Consider the following 26,739-nt stretch of genomic DNA (forward strand, 5'->3'; position numbering starts at 1 on the left):
TGCAGAACATAAGACCTCCTCCTGCAGAGTCAATACTTTAATTCAATTAAATACTTTGGTATCCCTGATAGGCCAGTGCGTTTTTCATAGAACAGACACCAAACATACACAGCAGAGCTAATTCACAATTTTCATGTTAGTGTTATTACATGCTGATTGCAAAGAGGGTAATTGTCTCACGAGGGAAGAGCCCACAGGCTGCTGAGAAGGGGAGACTTCATCTCATTGGTTTGACTGCAGCCTAGACTCAGAGTCACGCCACAAAAACTAACATCCCATTCCTATCTGAGAGTGGTTGGATACTCCGCATTCAGCTACTTGATTGGACTTCCCTTTTGTGCTACTGAGTGAACATCCCTTCCCATCCCCACCTCTTTCCCTTTCTTTAAGAGCTTACATTTTGCGTGAACATCCGTCAGCGAAGGCCGTGGCCTCCTTTAGCCCAGGATTACAGCTTGAGGAAGGTTTAGTGGTTGACGCGTGTTGCACACGTCTCCTGCTGCCACAGTGCGAAACACACTTGTGTGTACACTGGCTGCGTCACTGGGACCTGTGCTGTGGAATGTTTGGTGAAGAATGGGAATGAATGGAGTAACCAGGGGCCTTCACTCCCTGTCCTATGGCTAGTTCTTCTGGAGACACACATACAAACTGAGGTGGTGGTACAGGACAAGGTATTTTAACTCTGCGTGGTAAAATACAATTCTGAAAATGGACATACCTCCTGGATTATGGTAGGGAGTTTGAGTTGTCTTCAGGATATTAAGTATTGGTTTGAACCACAGTCCAACTGGAGAGACCAAGGCTGTGTGAGGGGCACATACACTGGGTAGAGGACATGAGCGGGAGGCAGGCGTGTAGCTAAATGAGCGGTACAGGAATGAACGTCAACTCAGCCATGGCACCGCTATCTCCAGGACTGAACGTCAACTCAGCCATGGCACCGCTATCTCCAGGAATGAACGTCAACTCAGCCATGGCACCGCTATCTCCAGGAATGAACGTCAACTCAGCCATGGCACCGCTATCTCCAGGACTGAACGTCAACTCAGCCATGGCACCGCTATCTCCAGGACTGAACGTCAACTCAGCCATGGCACCGCTATCTCCAGGACTGAACGTCAACTCAGCCATGGCACCGCTATCTCCAGGACTGAACGTCAACTCAGCCATGGCACCGGTATCTCCAGGACTGAACGTCAACTCAGCCATGGCACCGCTATCTCCAGGACTGAACGTCAACTCAGCCATGGCACCGCTATCTCCAGGACTGAACGTCAACTCAGCCATGGCACCGCTATCTCCAGGACTGAACGTCAACTCAGCCATGGCACCGCTATCTCCAGGACTGAACGTCAACTCAGCCATGGCACCGCTATCTCCAGGACTGAACGTCAACTTATCTCCAGGACTAAACCCCATCAACACCCCACCGATGACAGCTCCATCTCCAACATCTCCAAGACTGAGCCTCACCTCTACTCCAGTGATGGCTACCTCGTCTACAGTGAAGAGTGGCTCTCCATCCTTTGCTTCCTTGTCTCCTGGACTGTTCTCCCCCTGTCTGTCCTCTCTGAGCGCAGAGAGAAGGACCTCCTCCCCCTTCAGCAGGTCCTCTAGCAGGTCTCCCACCCCGTCCATCATGACGTCCCCAAAGCTGTGGCAGAAAACCTCCATCTCCAGACTGGCAGAGGAGTTCTTCTGGATTGGTGGAAGCGTCGTAGCACAGCCCAAATGGAGACTGGGTCAATATGGTAAGCGACTGATGGAGATATGATATTTGACATATATTTTTATCTTCCCTCGAATGACTTAATGACTTACTATTTGTGGAGGATACAGAGCTGTAAATCATTAGCCACTGAGTTTGAACAAAATGTACGAAACAAGGTAGCATATCCTATAACAACTGCTATTGCTCCCTAAACCCTGGATTTCCCACCACAATAGAGTGAAAATGCAGGTGACATGTACGCAGGTAACAGGGAGTAGATGATGGGTATATGGACTCCAGACAATCCCTAAAGATTAGACTGAGTGATGCCGACTAGTGAGCATCACGTGTGTCTCTCTCTCTCTCTACCTCAGATTACAGAGGAAGGTTAACTGCTCTTACCGTCATGCTCAAAAATACCGTACAAACATGAATGCCATGTGAACATGTCATGGGACAGGGGGGGTCCTAAGAGAATGGGAGCCAGCTCAGTTAAGTCAGCTGTAGGTGGGTCTACAGTATGCACTACCAATGAGTCAGTATAAGAGCAGAATATTCTACACTGCAGATATTGCAAGGATTAAGTATCTATCTCAGCTGTACGACAAGAGATGTGTTTGATGTGCAAGGTGCACGTTGATAACATAAACAGCCCCTTAAATCCTGGCCCTGACGTTGTCAGCTAATCTGCTAGTTGGTAAATCTCTGCTTGAACCCTGCTATTCTCCTCAATTAATCTGAAAGGGATTATATGCGTGGCTTCCCCAGCGCTGTGAAATAACATTTGTAAATTCACCTGCCGATTGAAAGATAATTCAGTATTGCAGGACATATGGGGCTACACATGCTCATGACACGTCTTACAATGCATCAGCAACTTCTCCTTGTTGCCCCAGTAAACAATTACTATATGGGCCCAAATAGATTAGCGTTCTGTGCAGGGGGTGTACTTGTACTTCAAGCTGCCTCACGCTACAGAAACAGGATCTGGGCTCCTACTCCTATGAGCCGTTCCTAGGCTCGTGCAAGGCTAGGCTCGTGCAAGGCTCATGCAAGGCTAGGCTCGTGCAAGGCTAGGCTCGTGCAAGGCTAGGCTCGTGCAAGGCTAGGCTCATGCAAGGCTAGGCTCGTGCAAGGCTAGGCTCATGCAAGGCTAGGCTCGTGCAAGGCTAGGCTCGTGCAAGGCTCGTGCAAGGCTATTTACTTACTCGATATGGGCCCAAATGCTATAATGTTAGGGTACACAAGTACAGTACATGGACAGGGCGCCCTGTACCGTGTGAGCACAGAGGCCATCTGATGTTGACCCAGTGTGTGTGTGTGCCTTCCTCCCTGTGGCCTGTCTTGCAGTGGAGAGGTGTATGTGCACCATGCAGACTGGCACCCAGATGACCAAACTGAAAGGGAAGAAGAAGGGCCTGGTCAGGTTCTTCTACCTGGATGAACACAAGTCCTGCATCCGCTGGAGGCCCTCCAGGAAGCACGATAAAGCCAAAAGTGAGTCAGACAGGGTTTCATACGGGCACTGTGAGGAATACTCTAGTATTTTTACTTGGTCTACGTTCAACAGTTTTACCAGCCCTATTCCTTTAGATATTTGAACATAATGTACGAACGCGCGTATCACGTGTGTGTATTACCACCTGGTAACTCATCTGAAATAGCTATGAGATTTCTAAAAAATGAACAGGTTATTTGATTGACTGCTGGAGGACATTCTGATTCATTTCCACGTTGATTCTATCCCAGTAACCATTGACTCCATCCACGAGGTGTGTGAGGGCAAGAAGTCTGAGATCTTCCAGCGCTACGCAGACAGTTGCTTCGACCCCAACTGCTGCTTCAGTATTTACCATGGCGACCACGTGGAGTCTCTTGACCTGGTCTCCACTAACGGAGACGAGGCCCGTACCTGGATTACTGGCCTGAAATACCTCATGGCTGGCATCAGTGACGAGGACAGTCTGGCAAAGAGACAACGCAAAAGGGACCAATATCCTTTACTCTGTCACTATGGAGCACATCACTCATAGGGCCTTATGACCCAATTATGGAAGTAGAACATAGGCCATCCTGCAACACCATAGAATACATCCATTTGAGTGACATAATACGACCTGAATATCATCAGCCTGTGGGCATTTGATTCAATTAGGATATGATACTTTCCAACGTTTGTGTAAAATCATAATAATAATAATAATAATATATGCCATTTAGCAGACGCTTTTATCCAAAGCGACTTACAGTCATGTGTGCATACATTCTACGTATGGGTGGTCCCGGGGATCAAACCCACTACCCTGGCGTTACAAGCGCCATGCTCTACCAACTGAGCTACATGCATTTTGATGCACACTAAACGAAATGTCATTGGTCACTGGTCTCCGTGTCTCCTCCTTAACTTTTATTTCACATGGTTACAGCAGACCTTCTCAGAGGCAGACAAAAACGGGGACGGCAATTTGAGCCTGGGAGAGGTTCTTCAGTTACTCCACAAACTCAACGTGAACCTGCCCAGGCAGAAAGTCAGGGAGATGTTTAAGGTGAGATCATATTCAGATGTTCATAAATCTGGGGATGAACTCACCAAGAACATTTTGATGTAGTTGTATCTCAATGTTTCTCATTACACCCTAGAATGCAACAACAAGTAATTGTCATCTTTTAAAAGTAGTTTTACAGAAGGTCATGTGGAAACCCAGTATCAATTATAAACTACTTTGCAAGAGCTTGCATTTCAGGTGTCCTTACATGGTTTGGTACCCAATGTACAGTGTTGTATATACTGTAGCTATCCCATAGTTCTGTCTGAAAGGTGAGAAGACTTAACCCTAGGCTACTTTAGAAGCCAGCAATGGGGTTTCACTCTGACAAGACTCTTCCAGAGGGGTTTAGGGGTCAAAGATCATGGCCTGATCTCCAATCCTAGCTTAGGATGTGTTGTCTTGTCTCAGGATTCCCTAGCCGTACCTTGAGAGAGTGCAGGTTGGTCGCTGTACGTGAGAAGCTCGCTGCAGGAAGACCAGGCCATATGGTCACCGTTGAACAGAACAGATGGCTACGGTTGTATTAGCCTACTGTACGTGTTCACACTGCTCCAGTAATTCATACTAAGGCACATTGCATTACCTGTCTTCCATCTTTTTTAACCCCACATGTCAGACACAATTTTATTTTGTGGCAGTGCAAGAAGGATTTGTTCTGTGTCTTTTTCTCAATCTTTTTAATTTGACCCCCTTTTCTCCCCAATTTCGTTGTAATCCAATTGTTAGTATTTACAATCTTGTCTCATCGCTACAAGCTCCCGTATGGGCTCGTGAGAGACGAAGGTCGAAAGCCATGCGTCCTCCGAAACACAACCCAACCAGGCCGCACTGCTTCTTAATACAGCGCGCATCCAACCCGGAAGCCAGCCGAGGAAACACCGTGCACCTGGCGACCTGGTTAGCGTGCACTGCGCCCGGCCTGCCACAGGAGTCACTAGTGCACGATGAGACAAGGATATCCCTACCGGCCAAACCCTCCCTAACGGCCGGCTGCGACAGAGCCTGGGCGCGAACCCAGAGTCTCTGGCTTTATCTCAATTTTGATCTTTATCTCAAAAAGTGGCTTGGAAATAAAATGACATTCCTGAAGGGGGCAAGTAATTATACTGAACAAAAATATAAATGCAAGATGTAAAGGGTTGGTCCCTGAAATACACACAATACGCTTATTTCTCTCAAATTGTGTGCAGAAAATGTGTTTAAATCCCTGTTAGTGAGCATTTCTCCTTTGCCAAGATAATCCATCCACCTGACAGGTGTGACATATCAAGAAGCTGATTAATCAGCACGATCATTACACAGGTGTTCCTTGTGTTGGGAGTGTGCAATTGGCTTGCTGACTGCAGGAATGTCCACCAGAGCTTTTTCAAGATAATTGAATGATAATTCCTCTACCACAAGCAAACTCCAATGTCATTTTAGAGAAATTGGCGGAACGTCCAACCGGCCTAACAAACGCAGACCATGTGTGACCACAAACTGTCTGAAACCGTCTCAGGCACGCTGGAAAAGGATGCTCTTTACAGATTAATCCCGGTTTCAACTGTACTGGGCAGATGGCAATGGTGGGCAACTCCAGTCCTTGGGGGCCTGATTTTTGTCACACTTTTTCTCCATTCACAGCTGATTAATCAAATTGCATTCTAAACTGAAGAACATGATTTGGTGATTATTGGAATCAGGTGTGTTAGCTGGGACAAAACTGTGACACCAATCAGGCTCCTGGTGACTGGAAATGCCCACCCCTGGTGTATGGTGTTGTGTGGGCGAGCGGTTTGCTGGTGTCAATGTTGTGAACAGAGTGCCCCATGATTCCGGTGGGGTTATGGTATGGGCAGGCATAAACTACGGACAATGAATGGCAATTTGATGGCACCGAGTTACCGTGACGGGATCCTGAGTCCCATTGTCATGCCATTCATCTGCCGCCATCCCATCATGCTTCAGCATGATAATGCTAGCTAATAACAACTTTGTCATCTGTATAAAGTACATTTGACAACATGATCATCATGGCACAGTTGATTCCTACTAAATATTTGTCTACTTTAGCAATGTCATCATATTTCCATGCCACTATAGTGTAATTTAGACTAAACAGTCATTAGGCCCGGTTCAGAATGAGTGGGCATCACTGGACTTTGGGCACCAACATGGCTGTGGCGTCTGTATAACGTTCATAACAATGGCAATGACGCAACAGAGTGACGGTGGTGCAACCCATGGAAACAACAGAGTGACGGTGGTGCAATCCATGGAAACAACAGAGTGACGGTGGTGCAACCCATGGAAACAACAGAGTGACGGTGGTGCAACCCATGGAAACAATAGAGTGACGGTGGTGCAACCCATGGAAACAACAGAGTGACGGTGGTGCAACCCATGGAAACAACAGAGTGACGGTGGTGCAATCCATGGAAACAACAGAGTGACGGTGGTGCAACCCATGGAAACAACAGAGTGACGGTGGTGCAACCCATGGAAACAACAGAGTGACGGTGGTGCAATCCATGGAAACAACAGAGTGACGGTGGTGCAACCCATGGAAACAACAGAGTGACGGTGGTGCAATCCATGGAAACAACAGAGTGACGGTGGTGCAACCCATGGAAACAACAGAGTGACGGTGGTGCAACCCATGGAAACAACAGAGTGACGGTGGTGCAATCCATGGAAACAACAGAGTGACGGTGGTGCAACCCATGGAAACAACAGAGTGACGGTGGTGCAATCCATGGAAACAACAGAGTGACGGTGGTGCAACCCATGGAAACAACAGAGTGACGGTGGTGCAACCCATGGAAACAACAGAGTGACGGTGGTGCAATCCATGGAAACAACAGAGTGACGGTGGTGCAACCCATGGAAACAACAGAGTGACGGTGGTGCAATCCATGGAAACAACAGAGTGACGGTGGTGCAACCCATGGAAACAACAGAGTGACGGTGGTGCAACCCATGGAAACAACAGAGTGACGGTGGTGCAATCCATGGAAACAACAGAGTGACGGTGGTGCAACCCATGGAAACAACAGAGTGACGGTGGTGCAACCCATGGAAACAATAGAGTGACGGTGGTGCAATCCATGGAAACAACAGAGTGATGGTGGTGCAACCCATGGAAACAACAGAGTGACGGTGGTGCAACCCATGGAAACAATAGAGTGACGGTGGTGCAACCCATGGAAACAACAGAGTGACGGTGGTGCAACCCATGGAAACAACAGAGTGACGGTGGTGCAACCCATGGAAACAACAGAGTGACGGTGGTGCAATCCATGGAAACAACAGAGTGACGGTGGTGCAACCCATGGAAACAACAGAGTGACGGTGGTGCAACCCATGGAAACAACAGAGTGACGGTGGTGCAATCCATGGAAACAACAGAGTGACGGTGGTGCAACCCATGGAAACAACAGAGTGACGGTGGTGCAATCCATGGAAACAACAGAGTGACGGTGGTGCAAAACCCATGGAAACAACAGAGTGACGGTGGTGCAACCCATGGAAACAACAGAGTGACGGTGGTGCAATCCATGGAAACAACAGAGTGACGGTGGTGCAACCCATGGAAACAACAGAGTGACGGTGGTGCAACCCATGGAAACAACAGAGTGACGGTGGTGCAACCCATGGAAACAACAGAGTGACGGTGGTGCAACCCATGGAAACAACAGAGTGACGGTGGTGCAATCCATGGAAACAACAGAGTGACGGTGGTGCAACCCATGGAAACAACAGAGTGACGGTGGTGCAACCCATGGAAACAATTTAGTGACGGTGGTGCAACCCATGGAAACAATAGAGTGATGGTGGTGCAACCCATGGAAACAACAGAGTGACGGTGGTGCAACCCATGGAAACAACAGAGTGACGGTGGTGCAACCCATGGAAACAACAGAGTGATGGTGGTGCAACCCATGGAAACAACAGAGTGATGGTGGTGCAACCCATGGAAACAACAGAGTGACGGTGGTGCAACCCATGGAAACAACAGAGTGACGGTGGTGCAACCCATGGAAACAACAGAGTGATGGTGGTGCAACCCATGGAAACAACAGAGTGACGGTGGTGCAACCCATGGAAACAACAGAGTGACGGTGGTGCAACCCATGGAAACAACAGAGTGATGGTGGTGCAACCCATGGAAACAACAGAGTGACGGTGGTGCAACCCATGGAAACAACAGAGTGATGGTGGTGCAACCCATGGAAACAACAGAGTGACGGTGGTGCAACCCATGGAAACAACAGAGTGACGGTGGTGCAACCCATGGAAACAACAGAGTGATGGTGGTGCAACCCATGGAAACAACAGAGTGATGGTGGTGCAACCCATGGAAACAACAGAGTGACGGTGGTGCAACCCATGGAAACAATAGAGTGACGGTGGTGCAACCCATGGAAACAACAGAGTGACGGTGGTGCAACCCATGGAAACAACAGAGTGACGGTGGTGCAACCCATGGAAACAACAGAGTGACGGTGGTGCAACCCATGGAAACAACAGAGTGACGGTGGTGCAACCCATGGAAACAACAGAGTGACGGTGGTGCAACCCATGGAAACAACAGAGTGACGGTGGTGCAACCCATGGAAACAACAGAGGAAACAACAGAGTGACGGTGGTGCAACCCATGGAAACAATAGAGTGACGGTGGTGCAACCCATGGAAACAACAGAGTGACGGTGGTGCAACCCATGGAAACAACAGAGTGACGGTGGTGCAACCCATGGAAACAATAGAGTGACGGTGGTGCAACCCATGGAAACAACAGAGTGACGGTGGTGCAACCCATGGAAACAACAGAGTGACGGTGGTGCAACCCATGGAAACAACAGAGTGACGGTGGTGCAACCCATGGAAACAACAGAGTGACGGTGGTGCAACCCATGGAAACAATAGAGTGACGGTGGTGCAACCCATGGAAACTACAGAGTGACCCATGGATATAGCACCAAAAATGATTCTGATATTGTTACAACCTTTCTTGGTGCTGTATAGAACCCTATTTGAATGGTTCTTTATAGAACCTTTATGGAGAATGGTTCTATAAAAGCCCTTTCTTAATCTCGAAGGTTCTACAAAGAGCCTTTTGAAGAATCATATAGGCAGAGATGGGCAGTATTTTCTGAACTGCAAAGAACCATTGAAGGGTTCAAAGGTTCTTTGAGTCATTATGGTTTCACATAGAACCATCACCCTTCTCAAATAACCCTTGAGGAACTCTCTTTTCTAAGTGGCTAACCCTCACCCTAACCTTAACTAGAACCCTACATATTTTTTTTCCATCCTCAGAAAGCAGACACAGATGACAACCAGGGTTCGTTAGCTTTTGAAGAATTCTGTACCTTCTATAAGATGATGTCTACACGCAGAGGCCTCTATCTCATCATGCTCTCCTACAGTAATAACAAAGAGTTCATGGACCTAAATGACCTGGTCCGTTTCATGGAAAATGAACAGAAGGTAAAACTGAATTAAAAGCAGAATATAACGTTTCAACAACAACAAAAAATATTCTGCATATTTGCTCATTTTTCATCACAATGTTTCTGTTTGTTAGATGGTGGGTGTAACCAGAGAATATTGTCTGGAGATAGTGAGCCAGTTTGAGCCATGTTCTCAAAACCTACAGAATATGGTTCTGGGCATCGATGGTAAGGATTTGACATGATTTTGAAGTAGTTTTCATGACACAAGCGCCTGTAACTAAAGTATTGCAGCCCACAGAAATAGCCACATACACATGAACAGACATGGTGTATCTTCAAGTACAGTAACAGTATGTCAATCAAAGAAAAGTCACATATCCTGTTTCTTACCTCAGGTTTCACCAATTACATGCGAAGTCCAGCAGGAGACATCTTTAAACCAGACCACCATCGTGTGCACCAGGACATGACTCAGCCCCTGTGTAACTACTTCATAGCCTCGTCCCACAACACCTACCTGACAGGGGACCAGCTTCTGTCTGAGTCCAGGGTAGACATGTACGCCTATGTGCTCCAGGCTGGCTGTCGCTGTGTGGAAGGTAAGCTTAGTAGACACTATAATGGCCGTTCAACTGCCTCCCTACTCAAAACATTGCAGTGCTGTACTCCAGCTTAAGTGTTATGCCAGAGAAGCCGGTGTTTGCTGATTTGTTTAAGAGACTTTATAGCCATCTACACAGATGATTCAAAAGATACAAGGACAGGACCTACTGGGTCAGGATTTGTAGTGCAGGAATGTGGGGTGGCAGTCAGGAAACGTATTACAGATCATCTGGCTGTATATACGGCAGAGCTGATGGCCATTCTGTTGGCCTTGCACTGGGTGAAGGAAGTCTAACCAGATGGAGTAGTTGTTGCTCTGATTCATGTGCAGTGTTGATGAGTCTCCAGTCCTTTAGGTCACGTAGCAGACAAGACCTGCTTGATAAGATGCTACAAACCCATGGCAGGATTAGACAGATGGGTATACAGATAAGATTTACTTGAGTTCTTGTCCATGTGGGGGTGGAGGGGAATGAGGCAGCTGATATACTGGCTAAACAACATTTACATTTACATTTAAGTCATTTAGCAGACGCTCTTATCCAGAGCGACTTACAAATTGGTGCATTCACCTTATGACATCCAGTGGAACAACCACTTTACAATAGTGCATCTAAATATTTTAAGGGGGGGGGGTGAGAAGGATTACTTTATCCTATCCTAGGTATTCCTTAAAGAGGTGGGGTTTCAAGTGTCTCCGGAAGGTGGTGATTGACTCTGCTGTCCTGGCGTCGTGAGGGAGTTTGTTCCACCATTGGGGAGCCAGAGCAGCGAACAGTTTTGACTGAGCTGAGCGGGAACTGTACTTCCTCAGTGGTAGGGAGGCGAGCAGGCCAGAGGTGGATGAACGCAGTGCCCTTATTTGGGTGTAGGGCCTGATCAGAGCCTGGAGGTACTGAGGTGCCGTTCCCCTCACAGCTCCGTAGGCAAGCACCATGGTCTTGTAGCGGATGCGAGCTTCAACTGGAAGCCAGTGGAGAGAGCGGAGGAGCGGGGTGACGTGAGAGAACTTGGGAAGGTTGAACACTAGACGGGCTGCGGCGTTCTGGATGAGTTGTAGGGGTTTAATGGCACAGGCAGGGAGCCCAGCCAACAGCGAGTTGCAGTAATCCAGACGGGAGATGACAAGTGCCTGGATTAGGACCTGCGCCGCTTCCTGTGTGAGGCAGGGTCGTACTCTGCGGATGTTGTAGAGCATGAACCTACAGGAACGGGCCACCGCCTTGATGTTAGTTGAGAACGACAGTTTGTTGTCCAGGATCACGCCAAGGTTCTTAGCGCTCTGGGAGGAGGACACAATGGAGTTGTCAACCGTGATGGCGAGATCATGGAACGGGCAGTCCTTCCCCGGGAGGAAGAGCAGCTCCGTCTTGCCGAAGTTCAGCTTGAGGTGGTGATCCGTCATCCACACTGATATGTCTGCCAGACATGCAGAGATGCGATTCGCCACCTGGTCATCAGAAGGGGGAAAGGAGAAGATTAATTGTGTGTCGTCTGCATAGCAATGATAGGAGAGACCATGTGAGGTTATGACAGAGCCAAGTGACTTGGTGTATAGCGAGAATAGGAGAGGGCCTAGAACAGAGCCCTGGGGGACACCAGTGGTGAGAGCGCGTGGTGAGGAGACAGATTCTCGCCACGCCACCTGGTAGGAGCGACCTGTCAGGTAGGACGCAATCCAAGCGTGGGCCGCGCCGGAGATGCCCAACTCGGAGAGGGTGGAGAGGAGGATCTGATGGTTCACAGTATCGAAGGCAGCCGATAGGTCTAGAAGGATGAGAGCAGAGGAGAGAGAGTTAGCTTTAGCGGTGCGGAGCGCCTCCGTGATACAGAGAAGAGCAGTCTCAGTTGAATGACTAGTCTTGAAACCTGACTGATTTGGATCAAGAAGGTCATTCTGAGAGAGATAGCGGGAGAGCTGACCAAGGACGGCACGTTCAAGAGTTTTGGAGAGAAAAGAAAGAAGGGATACTGGTCTGTAGTTGTTGACATCGGAGGGATCGAGTGTAGGTTTTTTCAGAAGGGGTGCAACTCTCGCTCTCTTGAAGACGGAAGGGACGTAGCCAGCGGTCAGGGATGAGTTGATGAGCGAGGTGAGGTAAGGGAGAAGGTCTCCGGAAATGGTCTGGAGAAGAGAGGAGGGGATAGGGTCGAGCGGGCAGGTTGTTGGGCGGCCGGCCGTCACAAGACGCGAGATTTCATCTGGAGAGAGAGGGGAGAAAGAGGTCAGAGCACAGGGTAGGGCAGTGTGAGCAGAACCAGCGGTGTTGTTTGACTTAGCAAACGAGGATCGGATGCACTTAGTAGTGAGGATGTTGTAGTTTTAATGAGCAAGGCAGAGGCAAAAAGCATGATATGGACAGTGATGGTGCAGAGATAGCAGGAGCAGTGGAATAGAGCTTCTAAGGGCAGGCATTTATTTCAAGTACAGAGGAAAGTTGGGGAGGGGAGGATGGCAGGAAGGGACATAAGAGAGGAGGCTATTTTTACAAGATTAAGGGTGGGACACAGCCAGTAGATTAAGGGTGGGACACAGACAGTTGAATAAGACCTTAAATGTGATAGGAAAGCATCCAACAGGAAAGTGTGATTATTGACAGGAAACAGAGACCGTGGAGCCTGTATTGCTGCAGTGTGGAGAGTATCAGAGGGAAAGAGAGAGGCTGACATCTAGTATGAGGAAAAAGAGGATACAGGAAATTATTTTAAAGAGTATATTGAATATATTGAGAGTATATTGAGTAGAACGTCATTAGATATAGTCTCAAATATGTTGATATATTTTTTAAGAGCAACATGGCTGGGAGGTAGGATTTCAATTATCCCTATCGCTGGCTCGTACTCCAGTACAGTAGGTGGAGGTAATGCACCATACCTTTGAATGCCAACCGCCGATAAAACCCCATCAAAGAAAGCCGGTGTTTGGAGGATATATTGGCACGGTTGTTGTTAGGCCCGAGATGAGGGCATTATTACTTTTGTACAACGGGTAACCAACATATTCAAATAGTGATTGACATATGTTTCATTAAAAACGTTATTTTGATGAATTTATTCATACTATTTCATCCTTCCACAAGTTTTTGTCCCGACACAAATCTATGGTTGCTTCCCAAACCGTTCGTTCTTTCTGGCATCATTCTTATCCCATGCTTGCCAGCTAGCCAACTTTGGCTAACACAGTTACGTCAAACAGTGTAGCCAGAATATTAGCAAAGTGGCTGCATTTATGTTTGTTAAAGTTGTTTTCTAGTGATTGTTATAGCAATGAACTAATTATGTGCGATTTCGCATGGCATTGAACATTTTCTCTGCCGCCAGTCCACTGTTCAAATGAGACAGCCAACTACACAGCTAACACAATCACTTCAAACTGAAAATGGAATGACAGCAAACTAGCTGCATTTCATCTCGTTTTACCTGTTTTCTATTGATATTTCTTTGTAAAAAATGATGCCAGCCGATTTATGATTTCGACTGTCGACTGGCTGAGAAATCTTGCCTGCCTGTGTGTCTCATCCCGACTCCCGACAGGTTCATTACCATAGGACAGCTGGAAATCGAATTTCAATATCTTGAAACAATGTTGCAAATGGCGGAGAGACAGACAGCAAGGTTTATACAAATCTCCGCTTTTGAAAATTAAATCAAATGATAGTCTAAAAGAAATGGGATATAATGTCTAAATGCTTTTTATAGTGGAGATCAAGTTTATAAATTACCTGGCTGGGCTGATGAGAGAGTGGATTGCGCAGTGAGATGGGACAGAGTAGATAGGCATTTAACGTCATAGCTTTAGCTAGCGGTAACTTGTGGATTAGACACTGGCTGGATTGCAGTTTTAACCCGTTAGCATCCAGGATTAGACCCACCATATACCATGGGTTTGACGAAACATTTATTTTTACTGATCTAATTACATTGTTAATCAGTTTATAATAGCAATCAGGCACCTCAGGGGTTTGTGGTATATGGTCAATATTCCACAGCTAAAGGCTGTTCTTAGACATGTGGTATATTGGCCATATTTTTTATTTAACTAGGCTAGTCAGTTAAGAACAAAATCTTATTTACAATGACAGCCTAGGAACAATGGGATAACTGCCTTGTTCAGGCGCAGAACAAAATATTTTTACCTTGTCAGCTAAGGGATTCGATCTACCAACCTTTCGATTCCTAGCCCAACGCTCTAACCACTAGGCTACCTGCCACCCCATATACCCCACCGCCTCGGGCCTTATTGCTTAAATAGACACTGGCTGGAATGCGGTTTTAACCACTCAGAATCCAGGATTAGACTCACCCGTTGTATAACAGTATTTACCATCCTCGTCACTCACTCACTCACTCACTCACTCACTCACTCACTCACTCACTCACTCACTCACTCACTCACTCACTCACTCACTCACTCACTCACTCACTCACTCACTCACTCACTGTGTCTGTCAGTGGACTGCTGGGATGGACCAGACGGGGAGCCTATCGTCCATCATGGCTACACCCTGACATCCAAGATCCTCTTCAAAGACGTCATTGAAACCGTTAACAAATATGCCTTCACGAAGAATCAGTGAGTACCTTTATTTTGTCACCATGTCCTGCCCAGGTATACATAGCAATAGAAAACCATATTCACGGGCAGCACACATTCCAATGTGTTGTGCCGTACATCCTCAGGTACCCGGTGATCCTATCCATAGAGAACCATTGCACAGTGCCCCAGCAGAAGAAGATGGCTGAGTATCTGTTGGAGGTGCTCCAGGATAAGGTGGACCTTTCCACAGTCAACATGAATGAATTCAGAAAGTTGCCCTCCCCAGAGCTCCTGAAAGGGAAAGTTCTAGTCAAGGTAAAGCCCTATTTCTTTATCAATGTACTGATGCAACCAATAGTAGCAGTCAATCATTTCCATAGCAGGCGATGTCCAAATCATAAAACTCTAAAACGACATTAAGAGAACACTTTTCCGTGAAAAAAAAGGTCATGTAGTAAACAGACTGGTTGTTATTCCACAGGGAAAGAAGCTTCCAGCGAACATTGATGGTGATGCAGAGGAGGGGGATGTGTCGGATGAAGACAGTGAGGAAGAGGAGGATGAGGATGACACCCAGATAAACACAGATGTAAGGACATTACTACCGTTTAGCTAAAAATAGACTGAGGGTAAAATATCAATGTTTTGAGTAAAACTATCCCAGGACATTTGTAGTGTTCCTAAAAGCTCCTGTCGGTGGCATAATACTCCGAATGTGAGGCATCAATGAACGTCTCATTACTGTAAGCCTAGTGCACTTATTCTTTGTCTGAAAACGACTTTAATTAATGGCTGTTTTACAGTGGATGTTATGTGAATTTCATGTGTTTCAGTTTACCTAGATGCAAATATCTGATTGCTGTACTTTGTTGTTGTTGCTGACATCAGAGAACAATGAAAAGCACAACACGTGATGTTATCAGGTGCTCTGTCGTGAGAAGAATGCCAAGGCCCTTAGGAATTCCATCAGACAGTGAGATAGCTAGGTGGCTGATTGATTGTGTCTGCAGGGAGTCTAGAGTCTTGAATATGTTTGACTATTCAAGGGGAACGCTGCTGGCACTGCAGATGAATCCAAACCGAAGAAACGCAGGTCTATCATGGGCAGCTTCAGACGCAAGGTCAGCCTATTCTCTCTCGTACAAATCCCTCCCTCCCTTCCTCCTTACCCGGCCTTCGCTTCACCGCGCTTTCCAATCATGTTTATGCAAATGAACTTCACTCTTCCACTTCACCATTCCCTCCACCATGCAAATGACTCTTACCTCACCAGCACAAACGCAAATCACAAACTCCCTTCACCACCCCCCTTTGCCAACACGAGCGTGTGAACATAGTCGTTGTCACCATAGGCCTGCATCAGCTTTTCTGTGTGACTTTCCTGACAGTGCAGTGTATTGCTTTGAGAGACATTTTCTACAGCTCTAACATGCTCTTGTTACAGTAGAAATGCCCCCATCTGGACTAAACGCTGACTGTTCATTTCTTGTGCTTAGAGGAAAAAGAAGAAGAAAAAGAAGCTAATGCTCAATTTAGACCATGCAGACCAAGAGAACCCCATCATGAGAGACAAAACACAAATTGTGTACCACAACAAGTAAAGCCAATCAAACATGACTGTTACACTGTTGTCAAACCATTTACTTGAACTTTTAAACGTTGACCCATGCATCCAATTATCTCTGGCCCTCCCCTATTCACCCTCAGGAAAGGGAAGACGATGAGGTTATCCCGAGCCCTGTCTGACCTCGTCAAGTACACCAAGTCTGTCCGGGTCCATGACATTGAAACACAAGGTGGGGAGTAGTGTCCATATTCAAACAAAATCATTTCTGCTTTACTCAACAATGGCACAAGATCTTTCTGCATGGGAGTCATTCTATCTCTTGGTTGTCAGTGTGTCTGAACCTATGTGTTTTCTGGTCGGCAGCTTATATGACCAGTTGGCAAGTGTCTTCCCTCAATGAAAGCATTGTGAACCAGATCATGGCTCTGAAGCCAGCTCAGTTGGTGCGATTAAACCAGAGGCAGCTACTGCGTGTTTACCCCTCCAACTACCGTGTGGACTCTAGCAACTTCAACCCACAGCCCTTTTGGAACGCAGGATGCCATATGGGTAAAGTACCCTGCTCATTGCAATACCTTTAAGCGTGCTTTGCTTTGCTTAACAGAGAAAAACAAGACAGTCTAGAGGCAAATATCTAGACTTCAGTCTGGTTCAGAACAGTGGTCGTACTCTAAAATGTGTTTCTTATCTGGTCTTATCTTTTCAGTTGCACTGAATTACCAGACAGAGGGCCGCATGCTTGAACTGAACAGAGCCAAGTTCTCAACCAATGGCAACTGTGGATACTTACTGAAGCCCAGGTGCATGAACAAAGGTGGGTACTATTAGAAAACATGGGTAACTGTAGTTGAAGCCAAAATACAGACATGAGCAAAACGGGTTTTACAATTGAACACTATAAATGCACAGTAGTTGTTCCTCAGAATAAGAGTTTGCTGGCTGAATGTTGCCCTCTGTGTTGCCCAGGTTTCTTTAACCCTACGCTGGAGGACCCTCTGCCAGGACAGAGTAAGACTCAATTGGTACTGAAGATTATCAGTGGGCAGCAGCTTCCAAAACCCAAAGACTCAATGCTGGGGGATAGAGGGGAGGTGAGACATGTCAGACAACCTCAATTGACCTCTTTTATGTGAGGAGACTACAAGGCTATTTGTCTTGTCACTCGTGCGTTGTATGTGAATGTGTCTTCGTTGTTGTTGTTGTAGATTATTGATCCTTTTGTAGAGGTGGAGATCATCGGTCTGCCTATTGATTGCTGTAAGCAGCAGACAAGGGTGGTGGATGACAATGGTGAGCATTGATCTTAAATCAACAGCTATTTAGCTTCCGTTTTTTTTTTTAACAAGGTGCTCATTCAACTATACATTTTGATATTCTGTTAAACTTCTGTTGAATGAAAAGCAATGGAAGTTAATAGTCTCCTTCCTTCTCTGTGCCATTGTAGGCTTCAATCCCATGTGGGAGGAGAGCTTGGTCTTCACCCTCCACATGACCCAGATTGCACTGGTGCGTTTCCAGGTGTGGGACCATGATCCGATAGGACAAAACTTCATTGGACAGAGGACCATAGCATTCGTCAGCATGATGCCAGGTAAGGTAGCTGGAGGGATTAACCAGGTCTCTACTTCATCAGACAGAAGACATTTGGATCGTCAACACAACAAGTGCACCATTATCATGGATTGCTCTACGAAAATGAAATGCATGTGATTTTGGGATTAATGTGATAAATGGTTCATTTGACCGTATCATCTTTTCAAAACATGTTTAAGGTTATCGCCATGTCTATCTTGAGGGCATGGAGGAGGCCTCCATCTTTGTTCATGTGGCTGTAAATGACATCACAGGAAAGGTAGGCCTAAGCACTGGGTTGAGTTTTGCTGTCGTTGAAGACTAAGGCTTGGATTTTCTTAACAGCGATGAAAGCTTGTCTTGTTTTCTGTCACGTAGGTTAAGCCAAGTAATGCTGTGAAGGGTTTTTTGAAAAAAGCTACGAAGAAAGGGTCGGCCAAGGAGCCAAAGGCGGTCTCCATGCACCTCTCCACTTACTCATCAGAGGACGTCCGTCAGCGCTACCGCAAGGACCTGGACTCCTACTCCCAGGAGAGCAGTGGGAACGGCAGCATGTTACTGACGCCTGCGGTCATAGACTACCTTCATAGAGGGACTCAGAGTGAACCACTGAAGCGAGCTCACACGGTCCAAATCCTGGAGGAGGAAATCCAGGGTGCTTCTCCGAAGGAGGAGAAAAAGAAGGAGGGGAAAAGGAAGGGCATCCTTGTCCGCATGTCCTCCACCTTCTCCAACTCTGGGGCGCCCATCCCGTGCATCACAGCAACAAGCCCAGATCTGGAGGACGTGTTTCAGTCGTCTCAGCCACAGAGTCCAGAGCCAGAGAGCCAAACGCAGTCGTTTCAGGCAGCCTGGCCAGATCTGGAAGACCAGGTTCAGTCTTTCCATGCACACTGGCCGGGCCAGGACAACTCGGGTCGGTCATTTGAGCCAGACCCACCTGAGTTTGAGGACATAGCAGGAGAACCACTGACAAAACTTAACAGTAAGCCTGCACTCCAAACTGTATCAGAACATCTGAATCAGCCCCAACCACAGCTCCATCCGCAGCCCCAGTCCCTACCCCAGGCCCAGCCCCAGTCTCATCCTGAGGTCATTCTCCGGAACCGACACCCACCATCCTCCCCTGTCAGAGTTAGACGGACCCTGGAGACCCCAGCCAGCCAACGCCCCTCCAACACGTCACGGACAAAGGCCCGCTCTCGCAGTGTTCCACGAAAGCAGCATACCTCCCCCATCACCCCAGTAGTTAACCGCAGGGCTGCTGTGCACTGGCAGCCTCAGACTCCTTCCCCTCCCCCCCAGAACCATTGCCGCTATGGCCACCAGCCTATACCCAACGGCCTCTACCTGTCTGACAGTGACTCCAGCAGTGGTGGCAGTATAGACAGTCTAAGTCTGGAGCTCCTGCCTTCGCACGTGCCAGTCAGTGGGCAGAGGGAAGTGGGCACCCTGCAGAGAGAGATGAATGCCCTCTTTGACCAAAAGATGAAGGAGATTCGCTGTAAATCGCCACTCTTTTTTTACGGTAAAAGTGACTCTTATTATACAATATCTTATTCTGTTATTATATCCCAGCTAGAGTGCATGCCGGTGTTAAAGATGTATTGTTTTTTGAGTCACAAAGTATGTGTACCTGTATGCTCAGATCATCGACATTACAAAATCAATGTTGATTGAGGACCCTGGAATTATAGTAATGACAATTTTGTTCGCTGTGTTTTATTTGCAGATTACTCTACGCTATAGTAACCAGACACTTACAAGGACCACAGCAGTGAGCAGCCAATTGGAATAAGCATGGGAGTAGGATATACACTTGTAAACATATAGCGTTACCTTGTATGTATCTAGATGTATGTACAAATGTCATCACATTTTGAGACCGAACAAGTTTATTTTGTTTAAGGTAATCACTTACTTTTTATGTGGATATTGACATTTTTGCATCACGATGCATCTTTTGTTAATACAACTGAATACCAAAGTGAATCGTTCTGAACGGAACAGAATGGAACATGCATTCATTACTAGACTGGTTTTATTGAAAGATATGCCGTAACTTTTACATCAACATCGTTCTATGACATAATGCTTTTTTAAAAATGTGTTGAGTTCTATAATGACAAAACATGTTAAGTAAGTGAACTGACGGTTTTATAGGTTTGAAACGAATGTGTGCTGCCAATTGTACAAAAACAGTTCAGTGTACTTGGTATCTATAATATGTAAATGTATAATCTACTTTAAAACAAATGTACTGCATCATTTCATTAATATATATTAATATATTGCTCTCAGTATTTGTGCTGACCAAAAGTACTGAAATGTAAACTATTTGAAAGTGATGATTTTTCCTCATTTTCAAGATGACTTGACTTGGACCTTCATGTTTCGTTTCTATTTTTGCACCGCTCTTAAATCTTTCTAAATCACTACACATGAAATTATTTCTAACAGTAGATATACATGTTGTTTTTCTCAATAAAATATCTTCAACATAATACTGTAGAATTGTTAATTTACTCCTCTCCAGTACGTTATTTATTACTCTGTTAACTAACACATGTCATATAACAGCCTGGAAATAGTCTGCAAGCATATCTGATACACGGTGTTTCTTTGTGGTTAGAAAAAAGTATCTAGAACAAAACTCATGTCAAGACCTGCATAGTGAAAATTGCTTTGTTAGGCCATATATAATGGAGTATCTACTATCATTTCTACTCATGCTTTGTCTTTGTCTGCGGTTTCCTGGCTCCTCTTCTTGTTGGTGACGGTGGTCCTCAAGCGCTGACTCAGTTCATCAGACAACACTGTGCAATATGATTTCTGTGGGAAGCAAATTGGAGCGATATGTAGAGCAATCTTGACCAGGCAAATCTGCTTATCTATTCATATGGAATCCACCACTCTTCATTAAAACCAGTGTTAGACCGTGTGTGAGTGTGTGCATATGTGTTGCTCACCCTCTGCTCCCTGGCATTGCTCCGGGACTTGGTGGTGAGCTCCAGGACAGCCAGCAGCACCCCTAGCCCCAGGCCCAGAGCAAGCACCAGGAACATGCCCTTCAGGCTGTGGGGCTGCAAGGGGGAGGCCTTGGCTGCTTCTGCCATGCAGCTGCTGGCCCACCACTTACTGCGCAGGTAAGCCAGCTCTCCTGCCTCACTCAGCTCCAGGATGGCCACACTGAGGTTCTTCAGCATGGGAGAGCCTGGATGACACAGACAGTACCATTTGCACATCAGCTGGCTTGTTCGAGAAAGTATTTGTGTCGCATGAGTATGGTGAGTGTAATAACATTATCACGTAGAAATAAAGTTCAGAGGTTCCAGTCAATGTGTTTTGCCGTATGATATCTCACTCCCTAGACATGTGGCTCACCCAGGGTGCCTGCGATGCTGTACCCTCTCATGCCGATGACCTCATGGACACGGACCAGCTCACAGTGACGAGCCGCCACCAAGTCCAGAGACACAGACTCTCCAATGAAGGCAAAGTTGCCCTCCTTTGCCCGGCGAACACCCTCATCCATTGATGACACAAAACTCTTGGCTCTCTCCATGTGCTCGTAGATCCTGCGGTAGGTTGGGTTATTAGAGTTCTACACCAAGGAAAAGAAAAACCACGGACAGAGAGGAAGAGAGCGTCAGCGTGCCGCTGAGAGGACTGACAGAACGGAGACACTGACATGTGAGCCCAATCATTTGAGGGCAAAGAGCGAAGGGGAAAAGAAGGGGATACCAGGGGATGGGGTGTGGCAGGGTGCACTGGCCTCACCTTGAAGAAGGCAAGTGTGGAGGAGCCAGACAGGGTCCCATACTCAATCCCTTGCTGGTTGGCCAAGTCCTCAAACCCTTTCACCATCAGTTGATTGGAGTCTGAGCCCTGAGATGTGCTGAGGTTGGAGAAATAGCAGGCCAAGAGGACCAGACCAAACAACCACCAGGTGCAGCATATTATGCGTCCTGATAAAGCTTTGGGGTGTGGACCGGCACCTGAGAATAAGAAGCAATACTAAATCAGAACACCAAACCACACAGACCATACACAGCTCTTGTGTTGTTGTTTTGGTACAGGTACGCTATTGGTTGAAATGCCTGGTTAAATCCCTGTTAGTTACCCTGTAGAGTGAGGGCTCCAGCAGTGTACCACAAACTGTGGCTGAAAGTAAATCTGTTTTCTTCAGTCTGGGGTTGACTCCACTCACATGGGCTGAGTCTGTGTTGGAAAATGTTTGTTGAACAGTTTTTAAATTATACTTGCAAAAGGTTCCAGCCAGACTCAGTACATGATAAATGTATTTTCTGATGAAACTTCCTCACAACATAATTCACCTGGCTATTACACAGATGGAGATAGCAGTGCCCAGGTACGCAGCGAGGATCCCCACCCAGGTCTCTACCGAGAAGGCGTTCAGGAAGTCAAAGATGCCAGCCTCTTCTGAGATGTCTTTCCTCAGGAGAATGCTGATGCCTGTCTGCATGAAGGGTTTGGTCATCCCCACAACCTTCTCCCGGGCAGCAGTGAGGGTCAGAGGAGCAATCGCCAGGTCTGCCTCCTACAGGGATAAGAATATAGATTTATATTTTACATTTGCTTTTTTAAATTTTAAATATTAACCTTTATTTTTACAGGTTTTTTCTCATTGAGATAACATCTCTTTTCCAAGAGAGACCTGGTTCAGCAGTAGAGGGAACGACGTTTCAGACAAAACCATTTACATACACTAACACAACATTAAACAAAACCATAAACACACATACAGTGCAACAAAAACTTTGAACATTAAAAACACAAACGTCTTGGCTAAAAACAGCTGTCCTAAAGACAATTACACTCTTCTACGATATATACATCGATCAAGTGTTTAAACTCCACCAACGAAACTAGATCATCACATTTTAAAATGTTCCCATTTGAAAATGTTTTATCTGCATGAGTAACTTCCCACATGGTTATGGTCACATTGGAATGGACAGTGTCAATCGTAAGCAGAAATGGGAGCAGATGTTCCGCGCTGTAATCACTAATCTATGAAAAAGTTTGCTTTGCTCACCTTTCTCACCACCTCTCCGATCATCCCGTTCCAGGCCCCAGTCTCATCCTGCCTGCCATAAAACCCATCTTTCACCAGGTGCACGTTGTACTTGAAGTCCAGTTTCTTGGCCAGTTCAGACAGCAGGTCCATGCAGTAACCTTCCATCTGAGAGCCTTTGGACATGGTGTATGGATCTTGCTGAAGGGTGAGGCACAGAAGAACGAGTCTGACTTCTGAATCGTCATCAATCTTGTTTATACAGCAGCAAATGGGTTGAAATGGAGTAGAAAAGGCTTGCAGTCAATACAGTATAGAGTGACAGAGACATGATCCCTTTAATTACCTTTATTGTAGTGATTGTCAAGTCTGGTCGCATTGCTAAAGGAGAAATAGATGTTAGCGAGATATAGAGGTTACTCTTATTCACCCGCATCCAAATCAAAGAGGAAGATAAACTACTTGAAGTTGCATTTGAACCTTGCCAATGACATTCTTAGGTGAATCACTTATGATTCACAGCATCTAAAACAGTGTCAGCATTGTGAGTGCTTTCTAAGTACATCAACACATCAATTGAATAAAGGCATATACACAGGAGGACAACAGCGTGCATGCTTACACACTGAACAGAGAGGGGAGAGGGCTCTGGCAGACCTTCTCCGTCGGCATTGAAGCATTGCCAAAGCATATTTCCGGTCCCACTGGCTCGACATCCCTAATTCACAAATCTTTTTCTTTCATTTGGAGTGCCTTCCAAATGTAGCCGGCGGATTCAAAGAGCTCTTTGTGCTGTGGCCATCTTTAGCCCTTATACCCTGAGTCGGTGACCCCTTTGCAGATAGTGAGAGGTAAACATGGGGGTGCATTGATGCCTTCTTAGTCATCACAACTGGTTTCCGGCATCCCAGAGAGCTGGCCACTCTCCTTTCCCACTTGAAAGTGTTCAAAACGGTTTTACAGCCATATTCCAGTTTGTGAGTTATTTCAAGCCATGACAAAGACATGGCACTATGGGGTAGGACGGCAGTCAGAGTATCAAAAGCCTCGATTCAGGCTAAGGCCACAGGGCTCCCTCAAAACCATAGGGAGGTCCTGACACACATCAGCTCATCCTATTCAAACTATGACACCCATACAAGCTCTTCAAGGGCCCTGTCACTTTTTTTGGCCACATTTGAACACAAGGCTCCTTGTTTGTTGCATTGAATTGATTCATGACCATTTTTGTGAGCATGTCAGCTGGCTCGCTTCTTTTTCTGTCAGAGTGGTGCGTGTCTGCCAGACAGGATGCGGCCCCTCACTTTGATGCCATGCCCAGCTGACCGTCTCCTCATTCATAACTCGTCAAGCAGAGAGAACACGAGGAGTCTGGCACCAAAATAAGCATATACACTGCCACGCTGCCAACACAAGCGCATCGACTGGACAAACGGCTAAAGAAAAACGTCTACATTTTGTCATTTGACATTTTCTCATGTTTATTCGGGAATTTAGTTTGATTGGCAGTCTGTTTCAGGTTACCATGCCAATCAGAGTTGGACTGAGCTGTGTTTCATAGATTTCAAATTAAATGGACGCCAGCTACCCAAGGGTCCCCGTCCACTGACAGATTTACACAGATTTCAGTAAGTCACTAATTCAACAGATTTATAAGACCTATCTATAAACATTTTAATTGTTGGATAATAATAACAATCAAGCAGTAAATGTATAGGGCTGTTAGAAGGGCCTTCAACAGAATTTGAAATGGGTCCCCAAATTGCTATGTCTGCCCCTGATGCCAACTCCTTGTCACTCATTGTCATACCAAACAAATCCTCTATTTTATTCTCAAGCTCATTAGTGGTCATTAAACGAAAGAACGTTTAGAATTGAAGATTGCTTTGAGGCCCGATTGTTTGGCTTGGCGATAACAGCGTTTGGACCAGGGTATGGTGAATCTCATGCACGTCAAGATTCCTGTTTTACACAGTTTTGCTTGCTTTAGTGACCGACAAACAGACAAAGAATTAACTGGATTTATGAGCACAGTAAGATGTACATTAAACAGTGTATTACCCGCAACACAGCTCCTTAGGGGCAGTAGAAGCACCATGGTGCACACGATGACACCCAACAGCACCCTCATGGTTTCACCTCTGATCCTAATGATGTAGTGGTATCAACGTAGTGGTATCAACAGTATCCACGATTTCACAAACTATTAAATTCAGAGAACAAAAGAAGCTAATGTCATACTCAAATTGAACAGTGGACTAAAAATACAGTAGTTATGAAGCATGGATATATTACATCTATGACAATACACAAATGAAAGAGATCTTCCATACCTGATAAGATTGTTAGCTGTAAAGTGAGTCGGCTGTGTTGAGGCTTCCAGCTATAGACTGATCCTGATGAACGAGGGCAAATGATGATGAGAAATATTCATCCCAGCACAACAGAGCTGCTAAAACAGCCAATGGACTTTTTTGTGGGTGGAGAATGAGTTTGTCCCCTGTGACTGTGTCACTTAACAATATGTTTGGAAGATTCAAATGCCTGTGTTTCTACAACTAATGGTATCTTCCCAATTGCTTGCTGGTTGGATGATCACCTCAGATTTACACCTTCTTACAGAGCAAGACTATATATAGGCTATAAACCAGCTGGTGAGTAGAGTATGGAAGCTCGTTCCTGACACACACGCACACAAAAAAAGATCTGACTACGAGGTATGAGATAGTATGTCACAATTATGAGATATTAAGTCAAAATGATGAGATATTGTCACGTTCTGACCATAGTTCTTGGGTGTTTTCCTTGTTTTAGTGTTGGTCAGGACGTGAGCTGGGTGGGCATTCTATGTTGTGTGTCTAGTTTGTCTATTTCTATGTTTGGCCTGATATGGTTCTCAATCAGAGGCAGGTGTTAGTCATTGTCTCTGATTGGGAACCATATTTAGGTAGCCCTGTTTGGTGTTGGGTTTTGTGGGTGGTTGTTTCCCGTCTTAGTGTTTTCTGCACCAGTTAGGACTGTTTCGGTTTATTGTCTTGTATTATGTTCATGGTTTCTTATTAAGAAACATGAACAATAACCACGCTGTGTTTTGGTCCGCCTCTCCTTCCCAGGAAGAAAGCCGTTACAGAACCACCCTCCACAACAGGACCAAGCGGCGTGGTGAAAAGCAGCAACAGCAGGAGAGGCAGCAGCAACAGCAAGAGAGGCAGCACTATTTGGAAAAATGGACTTGGGAGGAGATCCTAGATGGGAAAGGACCCTGGGCACAGCCAGGAGATTATCACCGCCCTAAAGAAGAGCTGGAGGCAGCGACGGCGGAGAGGCGCTGGTATGAGGAGGTAGCACGGCGGCGTGGATGGAAGCCCGAGAGTCAACCCCGAATATTTCTTGGGGAGCACACAGGAAGTGTGGCGAAGCCAGGTAGGAGACCTGATCCAACTTCCTGTGCTTACCGGAGGGCGAGAGACCGGGCAGGATCCGCCAGAGTCTCCCGGTCAGCCAGGATCCGCCAGAGTCTCCCGGTCGGCCAGGATCCGCCAGAGTCTCCCGGTCGGCCAGGATCCGCCAGAGTCATCAACCAGCCTGAGCTACCTCTTGGTCCTGAGCTACCTCAGTCCTGAGCTGCCCCTCGGTCCAGGGGAGCCCTTTGTTAGGGTTCCTAGGCCAAGGTTGGAGGCGAGGGTCACCACTCAAAGGACGCTAAGGAGGTGGACTAAGACAA

The 26,739-nt window shown here is 46.4% G+C and overlaps 2 protein-coding genes across 2 annotated transcripts; one reads left to right on the forward strand and one right to left on the reverse strand.

Moving 5' to 3' along the window:
• The first annotated feature begins 205 nt into the window (after positions 1-205).
• Positions 206-20,160, forward strand: plch2b (phospholipase C, eta 2b). Its single transcript, XM_046342921.1, has 21 exons — positions 206-1,754; positions 3,065-3,211; positions 3,464-3,707; positions 4,131-4,260; positions 9,562-9,732; positions 9,830-9,923; positions 10,094-10,297; positions 14,754-14,874; positions 14,982-15,153; positions 15,320-15,427; positions 15,885-15,959; positions 16,335-16,435; positions 16,546-16,634; positions 16,769-16,954; positions 17,112-17,219; positions 17,372-17,496; positions 17,611-17,695; positions 17,850-17,996; positions 18,178-18,257; positions 18,356-19,505; positions 19,710-20,160. The coding sequence occupies exons 1-21, from the start codon at positions 866-868 to the stop codon at positions 19,724-19,726; spliced, it is 4,443 nt and encodes a 1,480-aa protein (XP_046198877.1). The 5' UTR covers positions 206-865; the 3' UTR covers positions 19,727-20,160.
• LOC124031542 (glutamate receptor U1-like) lies at positions 20,005-25,510 on the reverse strand. The gene is made up of 10 exons (XM_046342923.1): positions 25,349-25,510; positions 25,077-25,218; positions 23,362-23,396; positions 23,037-23,216; positions 22,315-22,538; positions 22,101-22,198; positions 21,758-21,975; positions 21,362-21,581; positions 20,947-21,191; positions 20,005-20,809 (listed from the first exon to the last, which is right to left on the reverse strand). The coding sequence occupies exons 2-10, from the start codon at positions 25,144-25,146 to the stop codon at positions 20,705-20,707; spliced, it is 1,395 nt and encodes a 464-aa protein (XP_046198879.1). The 5' UTR covers positions 25,147-25,218; positions 25,349-25,510; the 3' UTR covers positions 20,005-20,704.
• Positions 25,511-26,739: the final 1,229 nt, after the last annotated feature.

Source organism: Oncorhynchus gorbuscha, linkage group LG03 (genome assembly GCF_021184085.1).
Source record: "Oncorhynchus gorbuscha isolate QuinsamMale2020 ecotype Even-year linkage group LG03, OgorEven_v1.0, whole genome shotgun sequence".
Classification (NCBI taxonomy): domain Eukaryota; kingdom Metazoa; phylum Chordata; class Actinopteri; order Salmoniformes; family Salmonidae; genus Oncorhynchus; species Oncorhynchus gorbuscha.